The following is a 27,304-nucleotide window of genomic DNA, read 5'->3' as shown; positions in this document are numbered from 1 at the left end:
TAGAACAGAGTGAAAGTAAAGCCACATCTAGAAAATCTAGTGGAGTCTTCAACACACCCTCTAATATTTCATTCAAATCTAACACTTCTATATTGCGGTCTTTAACATAAAGCAATGCTTATTTCCAATCAACAGGTTTCCGAGAACAGAAACCTATATCGCCTATATGAAAAGGCAAATGGAAGAATAATTTATCTTACCCTGGCTGCACACTCTAAAAAAATAATATAAAACAACCTTGATTGTTTGGAAACAAAAGTGGATCTTTGTTGTCTCAGGGAGCTTTTATGTGCAAAATACACTTGATAATAGTGTGAATTCTTTTAAGCTATTATATTCTGTGATCATCTGGGGAAATAGTTTGGGGAATAAATACAGCAGAAATATTTAGAGAAAGGACATTAAAAAGGAAGAATAGCAGACATAGTTGATTCTTTTTTGACATTCTTGTACAGTATAAAAATCATCAAATCCTTGGTCCATATCACAGGGATAATGCTGAAAAAATTCTAATCACTTTATCATTATTCCCAGCAGTGTCCTGGAGCTCCAATTCTGAGGGCAGGGCTTTCTGTAAGCATCTAACATTAAGATATAACTGAGAGAAAAATTGGAGAAATGGTTTCTTCACATGAAGTATACTTCATAATAACATTTTAATGTAATATTGACATTTCTGGTTTTTAACTCTGTTGGGCAGAATCTTGATGGAAAAGAAAATCACTTGTGACGGCTTCAGCATGAGTGTCTAATATCATGGCAATTTAACCCGGTTTTATCCTATATCAGAGGTATTTCATCAGAAAAGAACTAAAATGTCCTTCACATTTTACAGAAGAAAGTCATTTCTCATAACAGATAATGCTAACATTGTCTTAAAAATATTAACTATTGTTGAGTGAATAGTGTGGGAAATATGGGTGGTTTCTTTTCAGAGGTTTTGGTAAATAATTTAATGTATGTATATATGTATGTATGTATGTATGTATGTATGTATATACACACACTATTTTGGTCAGAGTATTGATTTATCTATTTGAACTGAATTGGTCTGCTTTGGTCAAACAGCTGAGAAGTTGAGCCAGATCATGACATTTGTGATCCGTGTGACATTTGCAGTTGAACAGAGGACTCAGGCTCACTACTCAGAGTATGGTCCACAGACCACAGCTTCAGAATTGCCTTGGATCTATTAGAAATGCAAAATCCAGCCCCTCAGCCCCAGATCTACTGAATCAGCATCTGCGTTATAACAAGATCTCTAGGAGATTAAAACATTAACTACATAAGGGGATCTCAACTCTGGCTCCCCATTAAAATCACTAAAGGTGATTTTCAAATATTTGATTACCAAGTCTTACCCCAGACCAATTAAATCAGACGTTTTTAAGGACAGGACCAAGGCTTGGGTATTTCTAAATGCCCACCAAGTGATTCTAATGCACTGTCAGATTTGAGAATGGTAGGTTACACAATGCCCAAACAATCAGCAAATCCAGTGTATTCTGAAAGGACAAAAAAGAAGAAGAAAGTCAAACCAATTACTTTTCATTTGGTACCACTCTATAAATGATTGATTTTTTTAACTGTTAGTAAGTTTGCTTAACTACTGTGTGAACACAGCCTGTTGTGTCTCAACCTGCCCAGAAGTGTATTGTATTGTAAATCAAGAAGAGGAAGACTTTGCTATCTAAATTAATTAAAAGAAGATTTTAGGTTTGTTTTTCAACTTTACTTTCTTTTGCCAACCTTATTCACCAACCTGACAGGTCTAAATACTGAATCTCAGACACTGCACGTTTAAACCTCTGCACCTTTGGATTACCCATCCTTTTCTCCATGCACTCAATTCTCAGTTTTTACCTCAAACATTCCTTTATCACTGTAGCCCAAATGCATTTCCCCTTCCCTGAATTCCCACATTTCTCAGTATTTCTGTCGTTGCTTGTTTGATTTCTACATATACTCTCAAGCATTAGCAGTCTATTCCAATCTCTTATACATGAATAGGAAAGGAAAACATAAATCAGAGCATAGTACATGTGGCAGTTATTATTATCCCATCTTACAGATGAGGAAACTGAGTCTCAGAGAGGAAAAGTGACAGGTTAATAAGTTTCAACACTAAGATATTTTTCCCAAGACTATCTGACTCAGAGTACAGAGGAAGTTTGGTTTGCTTTTGTTTGTTAGTGTGTATGTGTTTTTAATAGATTATAGTACTTTAATTATAGTTCTGGAGAAGATTAAGAATATGAACACACTAAAACATACTGAAAGAATACTCATCCTTAAAATCAATGTCCACTCTAATCTTTGGAATGAACCCAATGATTTTTCTCTTTTACACTAACTTGGTTTCTTTTGCCAGAAAATTATTGGAGCTTGAAGGGAAGGGGAGGTGTTCTTATTATACTTCTTTTTCAAAATTACTTTTTAATATACAAGTAGTAACTGAATAACTTTCTTGTGAAAAATTAGAACATTATAGATGTGGATAACATTCCTTGTCCAACATACACATCCTGCACTCTACTCAGTCAGATACCTTCCTTCCCTCTTCAGAAGTAATCATTTTATCTGTGCACACTCTTTAAGACATTTTTAATGTATTTAAATACATATATATGGTATATTATAAAAAATTTTGATCTTGGCAAATGCTGATATATTGATTGTTTTGTTGATAAAAGCATATAACTCTTGGGAATTAAGAGTTTTATTTGTATGTCTAAAGTAAAAGACCTGGGAAGGATATATAATTCAGGGGTTGACAGAATTAAGATTCAAAATTATATCTCAACCCTGTGAATAATACCCTAAAGCTAGAAAGATAAAAATTTAGGTAGCATAACTATTAAAGCCCTGCACAAAGTACAAGTTACAAATGGAGAATTCTGATTTGATATTAGTTTATATGGAAAAAATTAGTGGTTTGTTTATCACAGACTCAAAATTTAATAAAAATTCTAACACTTTGAAAAGTCAGTAGTTCTTATCTCTGAAATAAGATTCCTTTTAAAATATCAGAATTACTCCAGAATATCTAATTTTAGAAGGAAAATACTAGACTGTGTAAAATGTGTTTAATATGGTAAACTAGTAATTTTAAAATGTGGGACTTATTTTGTGATTTATATTCTTCATATTTTTTCTTCTTCATAAAAAAAAAAAAAGCCAAGTAAAAGAAAACTCTTGTGCTTCTCTCAGGTCACATGCCCTATTGTTACCTACAGTACAAAACAGTCATTAGGATTTCAGTGTGAAAAGGGCCTATGATGAAACATTGCAATAGTATTCCTTCCCAATATTGATGTCTTCTCGAGTAAGGATCTTGCCCTGTGGAATTAAATCTCACTCAATGTAAAGCTAATTATCTATTATGATAACATATTTTAGTGAAGAATATTCATACTCAACAGTCTTTGCCAGAATGTCTGGAACTGGCGACAGGGGAGTCAGGGACATTCTCTGCATGAGACACGTGCAGACTAAATCTTGACCTTTCTGTCTGATTTTTACTTTGGAACATGTCACAAAACAGATTCTCTGAACAGGAAAATTTAGAAGCTCTGATTATCTGAAAAATCACTGATTATCTGAAAAGCTTTCCCTGTGTTTGTGGATATCTTCTTGTTGTGATTTTAGATATATCAGAACTGATTGTATAGGGTACAAGGAAGTATAGGTTCTAAGAGATAAATTCGTTTTCCTTTCCAAAGGAAGACAAATATTATTCATTTATCATAAACTTGACTGATCGTAAGACATAGGTGACCATGAGTCTTGACCTCTTTTCATTTAGTCTAAATTAATGTAACTTCAAACATAAACATGCTAAGTATTTCAGAAAGTGGAGTCCTGAAAGATAAGGAAGAATCTGAGTTAATGGAGCAAATGTATCCATGTGTTTTTAAGAACTCCAAACCATGGCTTTATTTGAATTTATCTGTCTCTGCCCTGATGTCCACTATATCCCATGAGAAGGAGAGTCAAGGTATTAACTCTATTACTGACTTCATTCAGCAGCGTCAGAGCAGTAAAGGTGTTTATCTACTCGTGTGTGCTGCTCCAGATAGGGTAGCTCATTGTAATTCTCCCCTCCAGGTTCCCTTCCCTAAGGAAATATCTATATCTCAGATCTGTCTAATTAATCAGGATGTGAAGAATAGAAAATTGTGAGACAATCACTATGCTCATCGTTGCTGGGCTTTCAAAAGCTCAATAAAGTTTCTATCTACATTTTTTTGTTTATACTGTGGAGTAAAATGGATCAAACAGGCAAAGAACTGTGGCAACAGAGATGGTGCCTTTGTGCAATAAAACATATACTGTGTATCAAAGAAATATTGTGCCACTTCTCTGAAGCTGACATTGGAATGACATTGTAATCCTGACCATCTGTCTTCCTCCTCTAGATGTTGATGAATGTACGGTAGTGAGTGGAGGCTGCCAACAGCGCTGAATTAACACCCTGGGCACCTTCCATTGTGCATGTGATACGGGGTACAGTCTCCATGCTGATGAACGCACCTGCATAAGTGAGTAAACATTAGAACCAGCTTGAAGTTGTTTTCAGTGAAAATCGACCTGCCCACGTAGGGGCAGGAAGAAAACGTTTTTCTATTGTAAAAACATCTATAGAAGCTGACAATTTTCAAGTACAATTCTATCTCTTAGAATTAAAAAAAAGATATTTTGCTATTAAAAGACTGAAAGACAAAAAAGATGGGGAAGTAAATATAGAAATTAACATTCACAAGCAAAACCTGGATCCCCCCAAATGTGTGACTGTTCCTTAGGTATCATTTCTGCCACACGCAGTAAAGTATAAATTTGTTAATTACTGCTTATATACAACAAGTTCAGCACAGACTCACAATAAAGAGAGGAGGCTGGGCTGTTACAATCACTAGCTACAATGTTCACTCATTTCAAACCAGACTCAGAAGTGGACTCGTGATTATAACAGCAAAAATTATGACAGATTATATAATGAGTTTAGGGTTTCTCAAGAATAGTTAAAACTACACACATTAAATCTGAGGTTCCTATACACTTATTGTGTATCAAAATGTTCTTAGATATCAGTTTTGGGTGGTAAGATTATTATTGTTGTCTTTGTATGTTTCTGAATTTTATGAATTTCCTAAAATGAGTATGTACGCAGGAAAAAAACAGAAAAACTTTAAAAATACTGTGTTTCCTGTATGATTTATTAATGTTCTTTTTTTTAATTTATTTTTTTAATATCTTTATTGGAGTATAATTGCTTTACAGTGTTGTGTTAGTTTCTGCTGTACAACAAAGTGAATCAGCTATATGCATACGTATATCCCCATATCCCCTCCCTCTTGCGTCTCCCTCCCACCCTCCTTATCCCACCCCTCTAGGTGGTAGCAAAGCACTGAGCTGATCTCCCTGAAATGTTCTTTTTTAACTGAAGTAATTTACATAAAAATTTTTTTTTTATTGAATGATGCTCCTCAGATGGCATCCAGCACATTCTGATTTCACCTCCAGGTCCCTTTGAAAAATATCTTATACTGAAAGAATAGCACCTTATACAACACAATTTAATTGCTGGTTTAATTTATACAGGGTTTGTTAACTGGTCCATCTACTCAAAATTATTAGCATTTTATGAGTATTCTATAATTATGAAATTTGGGATAGAAATCAGCCAGTTTTGCTTAACTTCATAACATATACTGTCTCTTTTTCCTAACATAGGAAATGAGAGAAAGCCAGGTGAAACAGGTAAAGATGTCCTAGTCATAGATCTGATTTTTTTTTTTTTTTTTTTTGCGGTACGCGGGCCTCTCACTGTTGTGGCCTCTCCCGTCGTGGAGCACAGGCTCCGGACGCGCAGGCTCAGCGGCCATGGCTCACGGGCCCAGCCGCTCCGCGGCATGTGGGATCTTCCTGGACCGGGGCACGAACCCGTGTCCCCTGCATCGGCAGGCGGACTCTCAACCACTGCGCCACCAGGGAAGCCCATAGATCTGATTTTGATAGAAGAAAATGGAGGTTTTGAGAGCAAAGAAAGGACTTTTCCAAAGTTGGTGAAGATGCAGATAGAAGCCATATCGTAGTATCAGGGAACTCAGTATCTACAGCAGGCACCAGTGGTGGGACAGCAGCACATGCATATTTTTGTAATCTCCCAAATATCCCCTTCTTTTTGCAAAATTACTGCTTGTTGCGACAGGAATCCCTTTCCCATCCCCATCTCCATCCCCAACCTGTAAAGACTTCAGCTGGTAATATCCTTAAACTACCACTCTAACTTCTCTCAGTCACAAAATATTTAGGGGCAGGATTACCTATACATGCAAATATGGTATTTAGTGGTAAAGGTTGAGCTGGTGAATTTTTGTGTCTGATATAAAAATATTTTGCAAAGTAATGAATTTTATATATCTATGGTATCTGGTCTTTGCGATAAGGCAAAATAAACACTCTAGTGATCAACTAAAATTATATCTTCAGGTATAATTAATTTTCTAAACTCTGGAAGTTATTAACTATTTCTTAGTAAAATCATTAAGCTCTTTCCTTGTTCCTCACCACCATTGCTCTGGAATTTTCCAACTTTTGTTTCAATGACCTCAGGTCAAAGGTGGACTTGGATAAGAATATTATGGTTTATCATTTCTATTTCCATTCCTTAAAATCCATCCTGTACAGACACATGGACACTATGGCAATAGCATATTTGCAGCTGCGTAGGCTGATCCTCTCCTCGTACAGAATTTCAACATAGTGTACAAAAATTAAAAATTAAGCTAAAGAGAAATATGGATTTCATGATTGCAGTCATTTTAAAGCCTTTAACCCCTTGGATGTCATTCCACAGAAATACTGGACTCAAGAGTCCAACAATTGACCTTTGTGGAAATGTTCATGCCTCTCTCACATGAATCTACTGGTTCTGGTTTCAAAGAATGGTCCTAAGAACCTCAGTTGACACAATTACAGCAGTCTTGTTAAAATGAACTCAAGAAGAATATAAGTATTTTGTATTTAAATACTAATAATGACGTGAGCTTGAGGATAAGAACTGTTTGTTTGCTTTGAAAGAAAGGGTGTACCGTAGAGAACTGAGTCTCACATTGGTTTGTATTTTGAGTAATATTGTAGCAAGGGTCAGATATTTTTAAAAGCAGGACAATTCAATTAGTCCACTTTCCCTTTGGTGTTTGTTACCTGGCAGGAAACTGAGAATGGTGGTTGATCTTACCAGGAAACTGTAGTAGACAGAAATTCTTCATGACCAGTCGCAGAAGAGAAGATGGAGTTATGGAATTTTATGATTCCGCTACTTTAGAGTCCTTGAAATTAACTGCCTCCATTTCTTCCTTCCTCTCGACCTTCTTTCCCTTCCTTTGCCCCATTCTGCCCATCAGTCATAGTCCTAAGCTAGTGTGACTTTTTGAGTTAGAGCCGCTGGTACTTTTTGCACTTTCTCTTAATCACAGCAGCAGTAAACTTCTTGTACCCCAAATCCTTACAGAGTTTAAGATGACTTCATTTCAAGAAAGGATCTCCTCTCTAAGAGCTGTGCACTTGTGGGGACATATGGCCAGCAGTTACTAGTCAGCCTCCACCAGAATGATAAAGTTACACAAAGTGGTGTTAAGAGAAGGGGTTCATAATATCCAGCTATAGTGTGCAGGCCACTTGGTTCCCCATAAAGTACTGCCTGGACTGCTGATAAAATGTGATCCCTGGGGATCTTGGCCTCAGTGACCCTCAGTTTGAGCCCCTGAATTTGTCTGCAAATTTTTGGAATGCATGTCACTTTACTGGTGGCAAGGGCCTATTACTTTCTTGAGATTTTTAAAGGTATCTATGACACTTCAAAATATCCCCCATATAATTTTGTCCTTATGATGGTGCATCTTTAAAAGGTGTATATGTGGGAGGATTTCATGATACTGTTATATCATGATACAGTCTCATGACACTGTCACATAGTCCAAGGCTAAGCTGGTCAATGACTGCTTCTCCCTACACCTTCCTTTATAATGGGATTCTGGACCAGAGGTCTGGGTCCTTGTCCTTGAGCAGCACGGTTACACCTGGTTGGTGAAGGGTCCAGACATAGCATAGGAAAGCAGTCAAAAATGAAATTTTGACCAGATTTGCTTTGCTCTCAGTGGTCTCCATTAACACAGATATTACCAAGTAATACATATACTTTTAAATTTCCCTTTACTTGGAAACCAACGGCTTTAAAAAAATGGAAACTAGAGTTTAGCCATCATCAGAAAGACAGAAATATTCATACTGGTCCACCATTGACTCTCGTCCATGGACCAGGAACAGTGGCACGGTGGAATCCAAGTTGGTGCGTGGCCTTCAGCAAATCACTTAATCTCTCTACAGTCTCTACAGTCTAGTTTCCTCATGTGAAACTGGACAAAATGACCTTAAAGTTACTGCATCTCTAAAGTGTTATAATATTATGGAGTTCCCCAAATTACTAATTTGTTACATATCATCTGCTAACCTGTATTTTTTAAAACGCAACTGGATTCTGTGGAATAATTATTTTGTAGAGCTCAGATTTTATTTGAAAATTATATAAAGAACTTAGACTTTAGAAAGTCCCACATAAAAACAGTGAGTGAGAATTTTATATCCAGTTTAATAAAAATGAGTTCATGACTTCAATGTTTTTAATGAAAGCAATAACTACACTTTGGTGCTTTTTTGAAAATACTGTTTTCTGTATCATAGAATCATATTTTGGAGGAATCCAGGGACTAATTCAGCCTAATCTACTTTAGAGATAAGAAGTCTGAGATCCAAAGAAATCAAGTAACTTTCACTCTGAACAAAAGAAGTTTTCAGGAGAATCTGGCTAATTTCACTTCTAACCAAATGCTTTAAAATAATTTCTGATAAATATTTTAAAAGACTAAGAAAAATCATAAAGGTACTGTGAAATGAAATTCTTATATTCTATTTTAATAAATAGAGCTGAGGGTTAAAATAATGTATTTTCATAATAGCTATTGATGAAAGAAATCTACCTTATATTATCACCCTATAAGTGCAAATTTATCACTTCTCTCTTACATTTCTATCATATTCTCCAACAAACCTGGCTACTCTCAGTTCTCCAAGTCAGCTATGCCCTTTTCCACTTCCACACCTTACCTTACTCAACCTAGACTTCTCTCTCACCAAGACTCCACCTGTCAAAAGTCTACTTACCATGTTCCATGTTCAATGTCCGTTGGCCTGTTAAACCTTCTCTGGTGACCCCAGCCAAAAGCATTCCTTCTTTTTCTTCTAATACCATATGATTTAGTGTTGCCTTAATGATACATTGTAACATATAGTTTTATATGTGTGCAATTGGGCTTCAGACCAAATGAAAGACACTAATGACCTTCTAATTATCAGCTTTCAGAGGAGTCTTTTCCATGCCTTTCTCAATGGCCTCTGACACTATTAACCACTCATTTTTCTAAATCTTCCTCTTGACTTCCTGACAGCACAATTTTCACCTTTGACTGCTGCCTCTCTGTACTTACATTCTTGTTACCCGGTTCTGACTTTCGATCATCTTCCTCTCTCCTTGCTATGGACTGAATTGTGTCCCCCAAATGTGCATGTTGAAGCCCCAAGTTCCAATGTGATGGTATTTGGAGGTGGAGTCTTTGGGAGATAATTAGGTTTAGATGAGCTCATGAGGGTGGAAGACCCTCATGACGGGTTCAGTGCCTGTATAAGAAGAGAGAGCAGAGAGCTTGCTGTCTCCACCATACCAGGATCTAGCTGAAAGGTGGCCATCTGAAGCCAGGAAGAGAGCTCTCACCAGAAACCAAACCCTACTAGAACCTTGACCTTAGACTTTCCAGCCTCCAGAACTGTGAGAAAATAAACTGATAAGGCCACCCAGACCAGGGTATTTTGTTACAGCAGCCCAAGCAGACTAATACACTCATCTCTTCTCCTTTATTCCCCCTTCTCTAGTCTATCTCCATTTTACTCTTCTACTTTTAGACAGAAGTCAATACCTATAAAATATCTGGCAAGTATTAGTTAAATGTTAGCTATTATTATAACAGAATGTAAAAAGATGTAAGGACTTTACCCAGATGGACTTGCTCGTTGGGGAAAAACTCAAACTTGCAGTATTTCTAGCTTTTGGACTTCGAACAAAATACAAAATTATCTTCTGAGAGCTTTGAATTGAAGATTTTCTCATTGTTGAGAGGCAGACTTTAGTAGATATGACTAAATATAAGTAATGATAATGTAGACTAAACTCCTTCTTTTGCCAGTGGCTATTTTGTAACAGCCAGGGGCTAGATACCAAAATAATTATATTACCCAAATTTTCTGTATTTAGCTGTGTAATTTGCATTTTAAGTAACTTGTAAGGTTTTAGCTATAATTTGGTATACCTCACAAAATCTTTGTCTTTCCATTTTTTTCTTTTTTATAACAACCTTGTGAAACATGCTCAGCTCAAATCTCCGTTCATAATCATGTCCTTCCTCTGCTATATTTGTTGAAATTCGCCTTCCCAGAGGGAAAAAGTAATTAAATGATTGAAAGTTTTAATGCTTGCATAGTTCTCTTACCTCTCTTTCATGCCTTCAGCACATAGGTTTATTAACATCTGTACTCACAAATAAACAAATGGAGTCACTGGTGTCTGCACAGGGAAACCTCAGATAAAAAGCATTTTAATTATTTTCATCTTTAACACAAGAATTCTTTATTTCCACTTGCTGGAAGTGGTCAGGAACTGCTTTTGTTCAATGGTTCCTTTTTATTCTCACTAAATGAGGTTGGGGGGAAGGAAGAAGAAAGGTTACCTGGAAGCTGTAAACCAAAGATTTTTCTGTGTGATGAAGTGTGCAACATAATAGAATCAGAGGTCATTTTTTAATTCTAAATAAACAGAAGTTAGGTGGCAAGAAGAGGGTAGATGTACAGCCTGGAAGCTTGATTAAATAGATATTCTTAGTAAAATTTTGAGCTTGAATAAATTTTCTTACATCAGATCTTTATGTTTCACGTTTTAAGATAATGCTAAACTTGGAAAAAAAGGATTGAGAAAACTATTAGATGTGGTGGTCTTCACACAATGGATTCTTTTGTTTTTGATCTCAGTGTTCTGATCAGTGATGTCTAAGTTTTATTTGATAAAAGGAGTGGAAGATCCTTTCTAGGGAATGCAAAGAGATTGCCCTCAAATTGGAGACGAAAGAAGTTAAAGACTTTCATTGTAACTACCTTTCAATTAATTGCATTATTTATGAAGACAAATTAGAAGCAGAATTCATTTCAGATGACAGCTGATGTCTTGAATAGGGCTATGTCAGGTTAAAAAAATTGTTTAGTTTGTCAGGTTGATGGCATCTCTCAGTCATTATCAAATTCATCGCCCTCGCAATATTAATCACTTTTGTGTGGTAGGTGATATATTTAATTCCTCAAAGTTGAATCTAAGGAACACTTCTCCTCTGCCGTCCTCGTTCCCTATATGTGGGCTTGAAAAAAAATCATGAACTTCCCAAGTTTTTATCCGTTTTGTTGATAATTAACCCAATTCAAAACCTATTTCCAAATCCAATGGATTTTAGGAATGCATTCAGAAATCTTTTTTTTTCTACAGTTTTTCTACAGTCTTCAGACTTGGGAAGGTAAGACTGACAGTTTTCGATAGAGTCAGACTAAGGTCTGAATTCTACTGCATCGAATAAGAGTTGTGTGATCTTGGTCCAGTTTCTTAATCTCTGATCTTCAGAGTTCATATCACTTTTATCTCTTTCTCTGTCTCTCTAACTGTATCTATACCTAATATAACCAGGATAATAATTCACAAAAATCAATATTATACATTGCACAAGGACACAAACCTTATAAAGAGGGATGTATTTAACACACTAGAATGGGGAATGGGGGAGACTGAGAGTGTATTCTGGGCTAAAAGTGAACAAATGAAACAAGAGTGGTCCTTCCAAGGACTGGGGAGTGATAAGAATTTTTCTTGAACTGAGCAGTGCGATAAACTTTACCTTCCGTATCCAACGTTAAAACAAAACAAAGTGATGAAATGTTAGCCCAGTGGTCTTCATCCTTGCCAGTTGCCTTTTCTTTTCTTCTTTCTCTCTATGTGGAAAGTAAATTCACAGGTCTTCCTTCAGAATAATCTCTAGGAATTTTTTATTTTTTTTTTGTTTTCTTTTTTTTTTATCTAGGAATTTTTTCTAGCTATATTTGTAAAATATTTTTAAATGTAAGATTTTCATAACATATATCAAATAAATAATAAAACCCTACTTTTAAGCACTAAATAATTTTGCTGTCTTACGTTTCCCAAATAATTTCATAGTGCATTACAGAATACCCCCTGTATGGGATGAACAAAAATATGAAGAGATTAAAATAATACCTGGCACATAATCGAAGTTCAGTAAATGGTGGCTTGAATCAGTAATTTATAATTATTATGTATCTACCTTTATTATTTTCCCACAATCAGAGTACCTATTCAATGCACAAAGATACTGAGAATAGGAGATTCTGAATTGTGTGCAACTAAAAATACAGGAACTTCTCTTTAAATTATTTGTTTATGAAAATAGAGAATGGGATTTAGGATTGTGAGAAAAATATTGATAATCTGAAAACAGCATGTCTTGGGAAAAAAAAGTGCCAATTTTTCAGGGTAACAATATTAACTTTACCACATAGCTACCCTGTATAAAAGGTGTGTGACCTTGAGCTGTCACTTAGCTGTTCAAAACTCCATTTCTCCATATGTAGCGGGTAGTAAGGAAAAGTTACAGTGAGATCCTTAGTGCAGTGCCTGACACAGAGCGAGCAATCAATAAAAATTAGCTCATAATATTAATATTAGTTCTATACTTGCAGTTGGCTATAGGCACAGGACTAAATAAAATTACGGAGGGTCAGACACTATAGTTATAAACTTACTTTGGTGATCAGATGGCTTCCACTGGGCAGCTTTGTTGCTAGTTTTTTAGCAAACATACGTTCATTGATTCTTTTAACAACTCCCTGTTGCACTTCCTTTTTCTTTGCATTTTTGGAGCTTTAAAGCAATATTCACAACAATATTTTCACTGAATGGTAAAATATTCTCATTCTCATTTATCACTAGGTTGAAGATTTATATCTCCCTGTTTCCAAAAGCACTGGAGGCAGCAAGCTTTAGGCAGCTTATGCATTTTCACGGGGTCCAAAGTGCAAAAAGACGTGAAACATAAAATAGTACTACCTCCATCTAGAAGCAGCAGAAGGATTAAGTGCTTGCAAATACCAGATATGAGCATAACACTTAAATCCAAATCTAATATCCCAGTATAGTTTTCTAGCAGCTGACAAGAGCCACATGGTTTAAATCACGTTTGCATTTTCTAACAACAATAATCATAGAGACTTTTTTTTTTTTTTTTTTTTTTTTTGCGGTACGCGGGCCTCTCACTGTTGTGGCCTCTCCCATTACGGAGCACAGGCTCCGGACGCGCAGGCTCAGCGGCCATGGCTCACGGGCCCAGCCACTCCGCGGCACGTGGGATCTTCCCAGACCGGGGCACGAACCCATGTCCCCTGCATCGGCAGGCGGACTCTCAACCACTGCGCCACCAGGGAGAGGCCACAACGGGAGGCTCCGCAACGGGAGAGGCCACAACAGTGAGAGGCCCGCATACCGCAAAAAACAAAAACAAGAAATCAAAACAAAAAAAAATTATTTTACCATCCTTAAAACCTTTTATTGTCTCTATATAGCTTTTAGAATTAACTCAAAATTCTTACTAGGGCTTACAAGATGCTTCAGGGTCTGACTCTTGGTTACTTCTGCTTACCTGCCGTGTTTCTACTCTGTACTTCATGCTCCAGGCTCAGACACACTGAAAAGCTGCAGTTCCTTACGTGTACCAGAGGTTTCCACACTCCTACACCTTTGTCTTACTGTTCCATCTGTCAGACACTCCCTGCTTCTGCACATGCTCGTTCCTGGATTTGAGTCCAAGTCAACATTTTCCCCTCTCTCCTCCTATGCTTTCCTCCCCACCTCTCCTCACCTGACTTCTCCTCTCTTTGAAAGCAAAGGTTAGAATCACCTCCTCTGAGGAGACTTTCCAGATCTACTCCCATACTTATAATCCAAATTTGTCACCTGTTTTATAAGATTTGTAGATCGTTTATAGATTTAGAGCTTCTTTCAATGGTGGGACACCACATAAAGACACTCAGATAGATGAAAGGAAAAACCTTTGTTGCTTACAGCTCCAAGTGAGAGAAGGGCACCACTCAGGGCTACACATTGGGTTACACCCAGGACAGGGTAACAAGCAAGCTGATAGGAGGTGGCTTATATATGGCAAGTGGGGTGGGGTTAGGCTAAACTCAGTCTTCCTGGGCATTAGGTACTCTGAATAATTCCACAACCCCAAGGGAGTTAGGTACCTGGGAACCTCTGGCAGTTGGGTCTGTGTGTATCTTAACTCTAGAATGTCTGATAAGGGAAGTATTCAGTAGTTGGGGTGGGAGCTTATTCTGTGTAGGGGAACTGAGGGTTCTGAGCCATGGCTTCAAAACCGAGTCAAAACAGCACTTGTGGAATATTACATCATACACCACATAGAGCCAAGGGCATGTCTCTAATAGAGCCTCTCACAATGGATTATAAAGTTTCTCTTTTTGTCTATCTCCTCCACTAGGCTTTAATCTCTTTTGTATCCTCAGGACCTAGCATGTGACTGAAATAAAGTGTTTACTTTTATTAAATGACCCTGTATTTGTTCAGGGTTTAAAATATAAAGATCCTTGTAATAAAGTAGGTTTTGTTTAAAAGTAGGGGCATGTTCCCCTTCTTATGATCTGTTTCTCTTTATTAGACAAGAAGAATTATATAATGCATGGCTTTGGCTCTTAGGAAACCCAGCACTACGTTGAAGGCTTAATTGCATAGACTCTTTTTTACCTATATTCCTAATTTAGTTTTCTCCACCCCACTTCATAACATGGTTCTTGTTTTGCTGCAGTAGTTATTTTTTGTACCTTTCCCCCTCTTTTTAAACCATAGCTTTAGTGGTTCTATTATAGATATGTTTTAGATCATACACAGCCTCAAATCATCTTTGGAAGTAGATGGAATATAAATGGAATAAAACTAACCAAATTCAATCCTAGATTTATCACTTGGCTTCTTTTAAAGCATCATAGACCGTACTTTAAACCCCAGATTTAGAAAAGATATGAACCTGTCATTCAGTGGAATGGTTTGCCTATTTGTTCTCAGAAATCCCGGGTATCGTTGTCAATGCCAGAGCATGTCAGGAGAACAAAGACTGGCCTCCACACCATAAGGGTGGGAAGACTACCTAGGGCTTTGTAGAGCCTAGAGCCTGATACTGAGCAACCAGTTCATAAAGACAGGATATATGTATGATTATTAATGGGAGTCAAGGGCAAAGCTGTGATAAGAATGCAGGCTGTCATTTCCAATCATTCTCTTGTCACAGGACAAGGAGTAAGACACAAAACCTAAGGGAAAGGTCTGGGGTCACTATTCGGAAGTCAGGCTGCATACTGAGTCCTCAGTAGATAAATACATATTCTGAGCATATGAGTTCTGAAGGCGAGTGGAGGTGCTACGTATAAGCACAGGCCCAAAGCAGGGTTAAAGTTTGAGCCAAAGAAGGAGACAGGCGGGAAAGGGCTTTGAACTCTGACACTGAAAGCATTTCAGAGACCGTCTCTTCAGTAGTCATAAGACAAGAACATAACCATCAACCTAACAACCAAGACCACATGACTCCTGCCCCTGCGCACTTGCTGGTTTGGGTGGATTAAGGCTACTGGGATATATGGGGCATCCCCAGGGAAAGGCAAGTCTCCTCGAGGCTCGGTCCTCTGGGTTGACATGTCGTCCACAAGCTCAGCAAGCCTAGTCTATGTACTCTCCCTTCAGACACATTAATTCACCCAGAGATCAAATTCTAGAAACTAAGTGATTACAATTTGGAAGTAATTCTGGCTATGTCCATTAGTAATAATAATGACAATGATTTAAAAAATCTCATCTCTAATCCTCACAACAACCTTAAGAGGGAGATATTATTACTCTCATTTTAAAGATAATGAAACCAGGGTTCACAGAGGTTAATAGGACAGCTTTGGAATCACAGGCTTGGGTTTACAGCCCTGTAGATGACTGGTCTGAAATCAATAAGCACCATGGGGAAGTGTGCTGAAACGTGCTTTATACTTTTTGAAGGGGAGAAAGGAGTTGAGTACGTCTGCCGTGTAACCTTTGCTAAGCTTCTCTCTTCCAGGCTGTATGGTATGGTAATTTAGTCTTATTTCATCCCATGCTTGGGAATTTAAGTAGATTCCCTGTGTTCCCCCTTGGAAGTAAAAGTTGGCTCCTTCTGTAGACTCCCGCACTGGTTGGTCTGGGCTGCGGTGGGCTGGCCTTCTGTCTGGGCAAGAATACCAGTCAGACACTTAAGCTTTCACAACAGAATGTCAACCTTGTCTCCCCAGTGTCTGGTGTCTAAATCTTATGGCTCTCACTTCAATCGACAATGTAGAGATTCTGCGCTACAGGCTTGTGTTAGAGGATTTGACTGTGAACTGAATGGGAGCCAGTATTCATCCAAATTTCCCTGAAGACATCTGATATACAGAGTGCACAGCAGAAAGATCACAAACCTTGGTGCCAAAAAGCTCTAAGTTAGAATCCCAGCTTTGCACCCACTAGCTGTGTGAATGTGGGCCTGTTGTCAAATGATAACAATGGCTAATATTTATGGAGTGTGTGCTATCTATTGGGGCCCAGTGTTAATCTTATATTCACTGTTTCATTTACGCTTCATAAAACCCTGAGAGGTAGGTGCTCTTGTTATCACTCTTTTAGCAATGTGAAGAATGAGACTTAGAAAGTTTAAGCAACTTGAGGAAAAACACTCAGCATGTAAGTGGTAGATATGGAATATGCCTTTGGGGCGTAGCTGATCCATTGAATCCAGTTACGTTAAAACAAACAAGCACATCTGTTCAAAAAAGGTGTTTGGATGTTTGGACTCTATTGTTAAAGCATTTTAAGGAAGGAAAAGACACCAGTTAAAATTTAAAGGGCTCACAGTGCAGTGCAGTGTGGAAAATGGGTTAGCCATGTGTAAATCAAGGAGAACCAGGAGGGATTATTGCCTTCTGGTTAGGCTGGTGAGAGATCTAGCACTTGGGACTGTCAGAGTTAAGACACCAGGAAGCTGCAGGGTTTTTTTCCTATGTATATTCAACCATATGAATTTTTTAAAAAATCTATCAAGACAAAAACCAAATTATTCTGCTGACTCTTTTTTTAAGACTCTTTTAAATTTTTATTTTGTATTGAAGTATAGTTGATTTACAGTGTTGCTTTAGTTTCAGGTGTACAGCAAAGGGATTTAGTTATACATATACATATATCTATTCTTTTTCAGATTCTTTTCCCTAATAATGTAGGTTATTAGAGTATTAGCCATATAAACTTTATTTTACAAAAAAATAGTATCATAGAGACCATATACAATTTTGTAGTTTGAGTTTTCGCAGTTTTAAAATTAGTTTTATCAAAATCGGTGCAATCATTTGTATTATATACGTTCTAAGAACATAGGGTGTGCTTCAGACTCTAAAATTTTGCTGTATTATTCAATAACAACCTAATGGTTTGTAACAAAGTAAAAAGAAAGGTGTTCCAAGACTTATTCTTGTCTGACATTGTTTAAATTTTGATTTGAAGGTTTTATATTGTATGGTTTCATATTTACTAAAGCCTTCGTCATCCTACCACCATCCCTACCAAATGAGATTCATAGATTATAAACCAATAGCAAGAAGAGTGCCTTTGCCTGTTCTGCTTTGCCATAATCTCAGTGCCCACATTCATTTATTTTAGAAGTGAATATAGTATATGGCTCAAACTTTTAGTAATTGCAGTAGAATGGTTGGATTGATTTTCTGCCTCTAACATTTTCTCTTTCATATGTTGGTAAAAATTTTATGATTTCAACATTTCTTCTGAATTCAAAGGAAAAGAATGCAAATTTATTATTATATCAAACCAATTAATTAGTATTCTTTTGTCTAGGGAGAATGCTCTGATTCCTACAACTCACATTGTAAAAATTCTTTAAGTTTGAAAACAGTCTAATATCAACCTGGCCTTATTTCCAAAAGAAAGTGATTTAACAATCTTCTGTATTTCTCATTATAACTTTTATGCGAACCTGTGGTATAAGAACTATACTGTTTCATCTCTTAGTATTTCCACGAGACTAGTGATGGTTTCGCTAAGTGCCATATCACATACACATCAGAACAATGGATTAAAACTAGAAAGAAAAAATTGTGTGTTAGTCTCTGCAGCCCCACTCTGAATGTCGAAACAGACTGTCCTGCTTTGTCACACAGTTGATTAAACCCATGGCATGAGGAATTCAAACTTGTATAGAATCATCGAAATAGAAAATGTAAGATGTGGAAGAATAGCCTTCCTTCATTCCAATGACTGACATATTTGCTAACCCTTCTCCTTGTAGAATGCATAAATTAGTAAGTGCAGAATCTCAAATTCAGTAGGCTATATCCTACACTGGAAGCAAAAATTTTGAGATCAAGAATAATTGATATTCCATGTGACCCATTAAAACAGGTCTCATTTAATGCAGTACGGCTTAAAATTGTATCTCTTTCAAGTAGGCTAACCTGAATATAGGCACCCTTTTTTGCACTTTACAGCAAAACTGAGCAATTCCCTCAACCATCCCGATCAGAGGACCTTGAACTGAGAGCACATGTTTAATGATGCCTGGAATAGCTATTGATTAAACACTGACAATGTTCAGAGGAATTGAGAATCAAAAAGCCTCCCCATGGCCAGCTCTGCCAGGCTCACTTCTTAATAGATGGCAAAGGAGGATTCTAAATGAGATCTGCTGCCCTGCTCATCCTCAGAACTCCACAGGCAGTGGGATTAATTTCTGCTTCGCAGTCCTTTGGAACTACCATGTCTGAAATGTCCAAAATGAATACAGATGTCCCTCCTTTTTTATTTCCTTGTTCCTCCTTTTTGAGGGAAAAAAAGTTCTCATATGAATTGAATGCATGGAATGATATTGCTTTAAATGTGGAATGAATGAAAATTCACCATTAATTAATAGATAAAGAATGGGACAAATCCTCGGATGATAATTCAGGCTGAATAATTCCCCAAATCAAGCAAGCAAACAACAAAAATGTTAAAAGAAAATAAAGAATAAGAGTAAATAAAAAGGAAAAAAAGGATTTGAAGCCAGAACTAATATTCACACTGCCATTGCTCTGTTGAGTTGGTTAGTATCCAGAGGCTTAGATATTTTTAGGATATTCTTTTGTCTGAGTGGGAGATTGTGACCCAGAACTGTGAAGTAAGGCTGTTTCTACACTTAAAAAAACACGATTTTCAATGGTGGAACCACCCAACTGTTTTACCTTCAACAAACATTGATGGAACACCTAGGGGGTGTCAGGCACATTGCTTGATGCTTTCCCTTTTAAAGTTATTTAATCCCCCCTACGATCCTGTGAAATACTCATTATAATCATTTTAAAGATGTGAAAACTGAAGCTTGGAGGAATTAACTAAATCTCCTGTTATCAAACAATCAGTAAATAGGCATGACTAAAGTCACACTGCTAGAAATGGTCAGAGCAAGGATTAAAATCCAGATAATTTGAATAATATTCTATTGAGCTAAATACCATATTATACCATCCTTAGTTTAATAATGCACATTTAATGAAATGTTCTGTGAGAAGCTCAGACTTTTTTTTTTTTATTGTAGTTTGTTCTTTTGCTCCTTTTCTTTCTGATTTCCTAAGGATTACATCCTTAGGGTAAAACATTTTTGGAAGTACAAACAAGTATAAAAAGGGAGAGAATGAAGGAATCACAACCCCACCACTCGAAAACAGCTGTTGTTATTTGGACTTCTTTCATTTCAGTTTTTTCTCTTCATAATTTAGACCATGTTACCTTTTGTTATCTATCCATATAACAACATACATATTACACACACTCCCACACACACACATACACACCTTCAGTAGACAGTAAGCTAAAACTATTTGTAAAGCTGACTTATTGTGGCAAATACCTTTTGATATTTATATAAACACACATATTATGGGATCTTTTATCTCTTCTTAAGAATGCGGACATTAATATTTATTTGCATATATTGTCTAGATATTTTTATTGTTTTCTAGGCAATATTTCAAGCAGGAGGATTAAAGAAGTTAAAGGAAAGCATATTTTAAAAAAATTTTAAAACCTATTATCAAAATGTTTTCAAATTTTCATATGATTTATTGATCCATTACCATTATATGATAGTTCCTGTCTTATTTTTACTGGCATCAAATTTTATTCTCCCTTTCAGTGTTTACTAATTTGATAAGTGAAACCACTCACATCCTTTTACTTCTTTTCAGATTCTAAAAGTATATGTGTCATTTGTATTTCCTTTTATGAGTTTGCTGCTGAGGTACGTTTTCTAAATTTTAATTGTGAATTTTGTACTTAAGAAATACAGATATAGATGTAGATATAGATATATGTACACACACATATATATTGCTTTATAAAGCAAGTATAATCGTCTGTCATACTTGTTACAAATATGTTATCATAACTTTTCTGAGCATAAAAGCAATATGTGTGTATCACAATTTAGAATATATATATGAAAAAAATGGAAAAGAGTAAAAAATCAACACCATCACTCAGAATTAAACATTGTCAATATTTTTGTTAAACTGGTGGAAATTTGGGTACTGAGGCCTGGAAAGATGATTGGGACAGAGCTAGAGACAAATCTAAAAGAGGTTCCTTGTACTTCCAGCACTTTTGCTGTCTGTCTATCTATGTATCTATCTATCTATATATGTATATATCTATTGTCTATATCTATCATCTATCTAGTTATCTATTATCAATCATCTAAGTGGTTTTAAGAGCTTTTGAACTAGGACTGTCTGTCTTCCTTTCTCAGAAGATGAGATTGTGTCTTAATTCTTTGAATTGTAACATAATGAAAGTCAGGACTCCAAGGGAAAGACTCATCAAAGGGTTCCAACTGTCTGTATTCCCTAATTCTAACAATACCACCCTTCATCGGCCCTAACATAGCTGCTACATGACAGTGGGATTCTTCTCAGGGCCCCGGAGCTAGTGCAGAAGAAATTCTTTGCAGAGGGGCTGCTAAACACTGAGGTTTTCTGGCAGGGACAACCAAGCAACTCTTCAGAGAAAAACTTCTGACCTTTAACATGGTTTTATTCAAGACAACAAATTAAGGGCCTGTGGCCACATTAATTCAATATATATTTAAAGTTTGGGACATTAGTGGATATTCATTTCCATGATATTATGTAAAAATGCATAATTTTAACAGCCTAAAAGCATTGATCTTAAAGAGGAAATTTTGAAGAGAACAATTAGACAAGCATGATTATTAGTCTTCAAAAGGGACCATTAAGATGGTGCAGAATTCCCTATCTTTAACTGTAGATTTGGAAAGCAGTTTCTTAAGAGAGGTATGTAAGCCTTGAGGAGGCAGTGTCCTCAGTCTGCTAATTTCAGCTATTTCCCACAAGGCAGAAAAATGACAAAGTGGAACAGTATTGAATGGGAGTTAACATACACTTCTTTTTCTTTCCCAACAGAAATGAAATCATTCTTTATATAACTTTCAGCAGCTCTTTTTAAAATGTAATATATACCCTCTTCTATGCTATTATATATTTGACAAAACCATTTAATGACTGCTATTCCTTTTTTACACTAAAGAATTTCTTTAATGATTTATCTGTTTGTGGACTTTTTTGTGTTCTCTCTCTCTGCTGCTGTAGTGAACACAGTCACTGATGAGCACACTTATAGCCAAATCTTGGACTATCTCCAGAATTATTTCCTTAGAATGAATCAAGCTACATAGAATGACTACCTCAGAAATGATGTTTATTGTCAACTCATCCTCCAGAAAATAACAATTTAAATTTCTATCAGCAGTATTTTAGGAAAACCTGCCCTTTTTTATTATGCCCAAATAAGACATATAGAATATCTTTTATTTTATCACGTTTCCCAACAGGATAGGTGTCGTTGACTGTGTTCCCTAAAAAATAGACTTCAAGATTTTTGTGCAAAAGATTTACTGGGAACAACACAAGTGAGAGGTTAGGGAAGCAGGATAAGACAGAGAGTGAAATTGAAGTGCAATGCAATTTCAACAAGGGTTCTGCCGACCTTTACAGAGAATTTGAGAGCTGGGGTGTCCCTTCAAAATTGTGCAGGCTTGAGGCAAGGGGATTGGGACTTGATACCCTTGTAACAACCTGCAGGCTGCCCTGGGAGGAGCATGACCTTGAATGAGGAGTTTCTCTTCAGCTGAGGGCAACTCTTCTGGAGAAAGACTTGGCTGTGAGCTGCGTGCTGCCAACAGGTCCAGCAGTTGAGGAATCAGTGTGGTTCAGCTGGGTAGTGTTGCCAGAGCTGCTACTGCAGACCATGCCTTGTGCCACTCAGATCTACTTGCTTTTTAATTGCCTGCTTGCTAATTAGGGGGAACAGCTCCTCCAGTTTGCCTTCTTTTCCGGGAAAATTTGCAACAGTAAGGTTAGTGAAATGAACTACAATCCCTGCCACTGTAGCTGGTCTTGAAGCTGAAACTGATGCTCAACATCCTTTTTCTCATTACAGTTCTAGATTTTTCTCACCCTCCTTCTATTACCAAGTATCGTAGGTAGAGCTCTCTGGGAAACAGACTCTAAGATGTGCACACGGGACACTTATTGAAGAGAGCTCTTGGGGACAACACATGTGAGAGGTGAGGGAAGCAGAACTGAGTTAGGAGGATGAATGAATTGAGATGCAGTGCAACCAGCCTCAGGCAATCCTGTAGAAATGTCAGAGCTAGAATAGCTTTTCAGATTGGCCCCATCTTGGCACAAGGCGGCAGGACTTTGTACTCTAGAATTGGGCCAGTCATTAGATGAAGGCTGCTAGGGTACAGCATGTGACCTTGGCCAAGGTGTCTCTCTTCAGCTAATGACACTTCTGGAGAGGGACTCAGCTGAAATCTGTCAGTTGCCAACACCCCTAGCAGCTGAAGTAATGAGCATTTCAGTCCCAAAATGGAATCTGGGCAACACACTATGGTATCCGTTATAGTAGTTTAAAATGGCATCTCATTATTAATGTCATTTGTATTATTTGATATGTATTAACACATGCATTTTTTTTTGAATTGCTTGCTTATTTCTTCCATTTTTCTATGTAGGTAATATATCATTGATTTGGGTTTTTTGGTCACATATGTTACAAATATTTTGTTTTTCAAGTTTTCAATTATTGTTTTTCAGTATATTCATGTTTAAATTTTATTTAGCACAATATATTTATATGTTTTCCTTTTGTGTTTCTTTCTTTCATTTGAGTTTTAAGAGCCTTTTATCCAGCTTATAAATAAATACAGATAATTTTATCTAGTAATTTCATAGCTTCATTTTGTTAGATTTAAATGTTTAATCCATTTAGAATTTATTGTGGTATATGGTGTAGGGCAAGGACTTAAATTATGTGTGTTTTCCAGATAGTTCAACAATTATTCCAGCACCATTTATGAGTGATACTTCTCATGTTCAATGATTTTCGGCTTTCTTGGTAATATATTAAGTATATTAAGTTCCTTTATAAACCAAGTTTTGTCTATCAGATATTATTTAGCATCATATCAATCAACCTGTTTATACTAATGTCAGAAACATATTGCCTAAATTATTATAGTTTTATACTATGGCTAATTACTCAGTTGAGCTAACCCACCAGAGGGAACAAGTTATTGACACAAGAGTAGATGATTATGGTCATCTTAGATACTGAAATTTTTACATTTTTATGCTTATATGGACACATCTATATTTCCTCACTTCTGACCGTTGGTCTATGCATTTTTTCATTTGACAAATATTTAAATGCATTTTGAAAATGTCACACTCTTGTCTTCTCTTTTTTTCCCTCTTCTTTTCCCTTACAGTCAATTTTTGAAAACTATTAGTTAGTTGCATGTTTCTTTTTAAATTTCCTGCATTTTCTGTTTCAGGCCTGAGCATATGATACAAAATAAATATTTATCAAGTGTTAAATGAATAAGATCATCATTCACTTTCTGCGTCAGCTTGGCTCTTGATTTCTCTATACTACAGATCATGTGTAGAATACTTTAACAATGTGCGAGGAAAATATTAAAAAAATGTTATGTTGAAATACACTGAAATAACATATAGATATGTACTTTTCTGTCCTTTGTTTTTGTTTTCTAAAAAGATGTCATTCAGGGCTTCCCTGGCGGCACAGTGGTTGAGAGTCCGCCTGCCGATGCAGGGGACACGGGTTCGTGCCCCGGTCCGGGAAGATCCCACATGCCGCGGAGCAGCTGGGCCCATGAGCCATGGCCGCTAAGCCTGCGCGTCCGGAACGTGTGCTCCGCAGCGGGAGAGGCCACAACAGTGAGAGGCCCACGTACCGCAAAAACAAACAAACAAACAAAAAAAAGGTGTCATTCATGAAACTTTGAATATTTAAGCTAGGTTTGGGGTTTCAGGGAAGTTATAGAGACTAAATTTGAAGGCCTCCAAACACGATTGAAAATTTTGGAATTCATAGGATGGAAAAGCTAGATGGTGATTGTTTTTTTTTCATTTGTTTTTATTCATTCCACACATGTACTGAGTGAAGGACTGGCTACATAATATGCAGGGATGAGTACAGAACTAAAAAGGTGGGGTACCTTGTTCAAAAAGCATTAAGAATTTCAAGATGGTGATGGCAAAGCATTCAGGCAAGGGTGAAGTGTGGGGCCCTTTTGAAGCAACATAGGCTTAACACCCACAAAGATGGCCCATGACTGAATATAACCCACATATTGTTCTAAGCAGTGGGATTATAGTGGGGAGGAAACTGACACGGTTACTGCCTTTGTGGAACTCAGATGCAGTGTAGATGAAAACAAAAGAGTGTTAATTTATTTCTTTGAGTAGTTCTCTAGTATCTTCTCTAATTCAGAATTGGTTTTAGAAAATGACTACTTTACACTCATTCCCAATCCCCAACATAGTTTTTCAACTGGCAGGTCCTTGGATATAATTTTGCAGAATTTGTTAAATGACCACTGTGTGCAAGACACCCTACTATGAGCTAGGTGAAGATAAAATAAAATTAGAAACTTATTTTTATCATTAACAATTTCACTCCCAATAAAGCAGTATAAAGGCCCTTTGCAGAGGGTTTTTTTCATATCTACAGTGGGTATATATGTACTATGAATTGTAGCAGCAGCTGGAAATTTTCTTCTCATTACTCTGACTCCCTGAAAGGATATTGTCCTCCAAATGTGAGAAGTTCTGTCACTAAGGAAGAAATACATCTTATTAGAATGAGAATGTTGTAGATAATGATTGTGTGGTTTCTCTTGAGTTTGGCACTAATATATATATGATGATTTTCTTCAGAGGAGGGGGGTGATATCCAACTATATTAGCCAAAGAACCTCAGGAGTAGGTAGGAAATAGACAGAAATAGATTTTCTTCAGCAATTGATTCCTCAGCATGCTATTTATGCCCAAACAAGCACAGGATTTTTTGACATCTGTTTTACTTTGTTTCTTGCCTCTTCCAGCATTCAAGCTGTCAGCTCTTGCTCTGTTAGCAATGGGGGCTATGAGCCATAGTGTATTCAGATCACTGATGAACACTACCGGCCTTGGAGCCTTTCACACCACCAGCTAAAATGAGACGGCAGACACTGTGAGAGGAAGTCATAGTGAACGCATATTACCTACTGCAAAGGAACAGCGTGTTGAGAGCAATAAAACTTCTTCCAGCCTTATGTGCCATTTTGCAAGGCTGTGTGTTTAAAACAATCATTTTTCCCCTGCAATCTACTTCACACGTTGCTTTCCATAAACAGCTGTTGCCTTAATTCTTTCTGGAACCATTTGTGGCCTTAGGTTCACAGTCACTGAGTTTTAAGGCAGGGCAGCCAGCTATAGCAATATGATTCACGGTGATGAAATGTGACGATTCAAGAATTTAAGGTGATGTTAAGTATCCCATTGAGTTTATAAGAATCGCAAACAAAGATTTCTGGAAAACGTGGAAATGCACAGACTAAGAAGGATGGGTGAGGGGTTTTATTCTCCACTGTGTATTTTGTTACTAGTACATCAAGAAGAAATGGTCTGCAGACCCAAGACAGAAAGCTATGTGTATTCACAGTAATGTTTTTGATAAAAAGCAAGTCTTCTCTCTTTTATTTTTATTTAATTAATTAAAATTCTCTGAAAAGTCTCCACATGCTAACTTCAAATCATTCAGTAGGGGTGTTAAGGGGAGGCTTGAGCCTTCCTCCCATAATTTTTATCCATTTCCCAGTTGTACCCCAAAATGATAAGTATTTTTTAATATGGGCAATATATTTTTCTCAGTCCTACGTAAAATGTAAATAAACCATCCTTTAATTTTTTGGATATTTTTATTAATCTCTAGCATAAATTCTAAATATAAACGGTGTGCTTGCTTTTATGAAAATGAAGCCTCAAGACTGCATTCTCTTCCAAACAGGGTGTTTTTTTTTTCCCCAAGATCTTTCGGTATCGAAATTCTGGAATCATTTCTTATTCCCTAGATAGTTCCAACTTTTTTTTTTTCCAAATTAGGTCTTTGGGGGTTTTTCTTTTCCTAAGCATCCCAATGTTTTCTCCCCTTCTAGTCTCCTAGTCAACATTATCCCCAACCTGGCCACCAAGCTCTTCTTACTAACCTCCCTTGGGATTTAGTGCTGTATCACTGCTCCTCTGTCCCCAAGCCTTCTCACTGTCAGAGATATGAGCTCCCTTCAGTCTACATATCCTAGGGGTTCCTTAATTAGAGATCTTTCTCAGATCACTTGAAGTTATGCAAAAGAATGACAGCTTTTCATGAACCCTAGAATTCACTTTCCTAAGCAAAAGACTAGAGGGCAATTGGGATCAAGTTTACAATGCTGCACAGCGGGTAGGGTAAGGCAGAGACCCCCATTATACACTGAAAGAAAAAATACCCTACCTATTTTAACACCACTGACAAAAAATGATCTTTGTAATTGAAATTATGCATATTTTATCTGAGCAACTATATACATTTTGAGTTGTGAATTATTCTGCTGAAGTTATT

At 36.8% G+C, this 27,304-nt stretch overlaps 1 protein-coding gene across 1 annotated transcript in view; it reads left to right on the top strand.

Moving 5' to 3' along the window:
• Positions 1–27,304, top strand: part of LOC115857573 (EGF-like and EMI domain-containing protein 1) — a 155,474-nt gene that overhangs the window by 88,029 nt on the left and 40,141 nt on the right. Inside the window, 1 exon segment of the mRNA XM_070045377.1 lies at positions 4,419–4,541. Within this exon segment, the coding sequence (XP_069901478.1) occupies positions 4,419–4,541 (123 nt within the window).

The sequence above is a fragment of the Globicephala melas genome, chromosome 4, assembly GCF_963455315.2.
Source record: "Globicephala melas chromosome 4, mGloMel1.2, whole genome shotgun sequence".
Lineage (NCBI taxonomy): Eukaryota > Metazoa > Chordata > Mammalia > Artiodactyla > Delphinidae > Globicephala > Globicephala melas.
The sequence above is the reverse complement of the archived record's forward strand: the minus strand, read 5'-3'. Positions and strand labels throughout refer to the sequence as shown.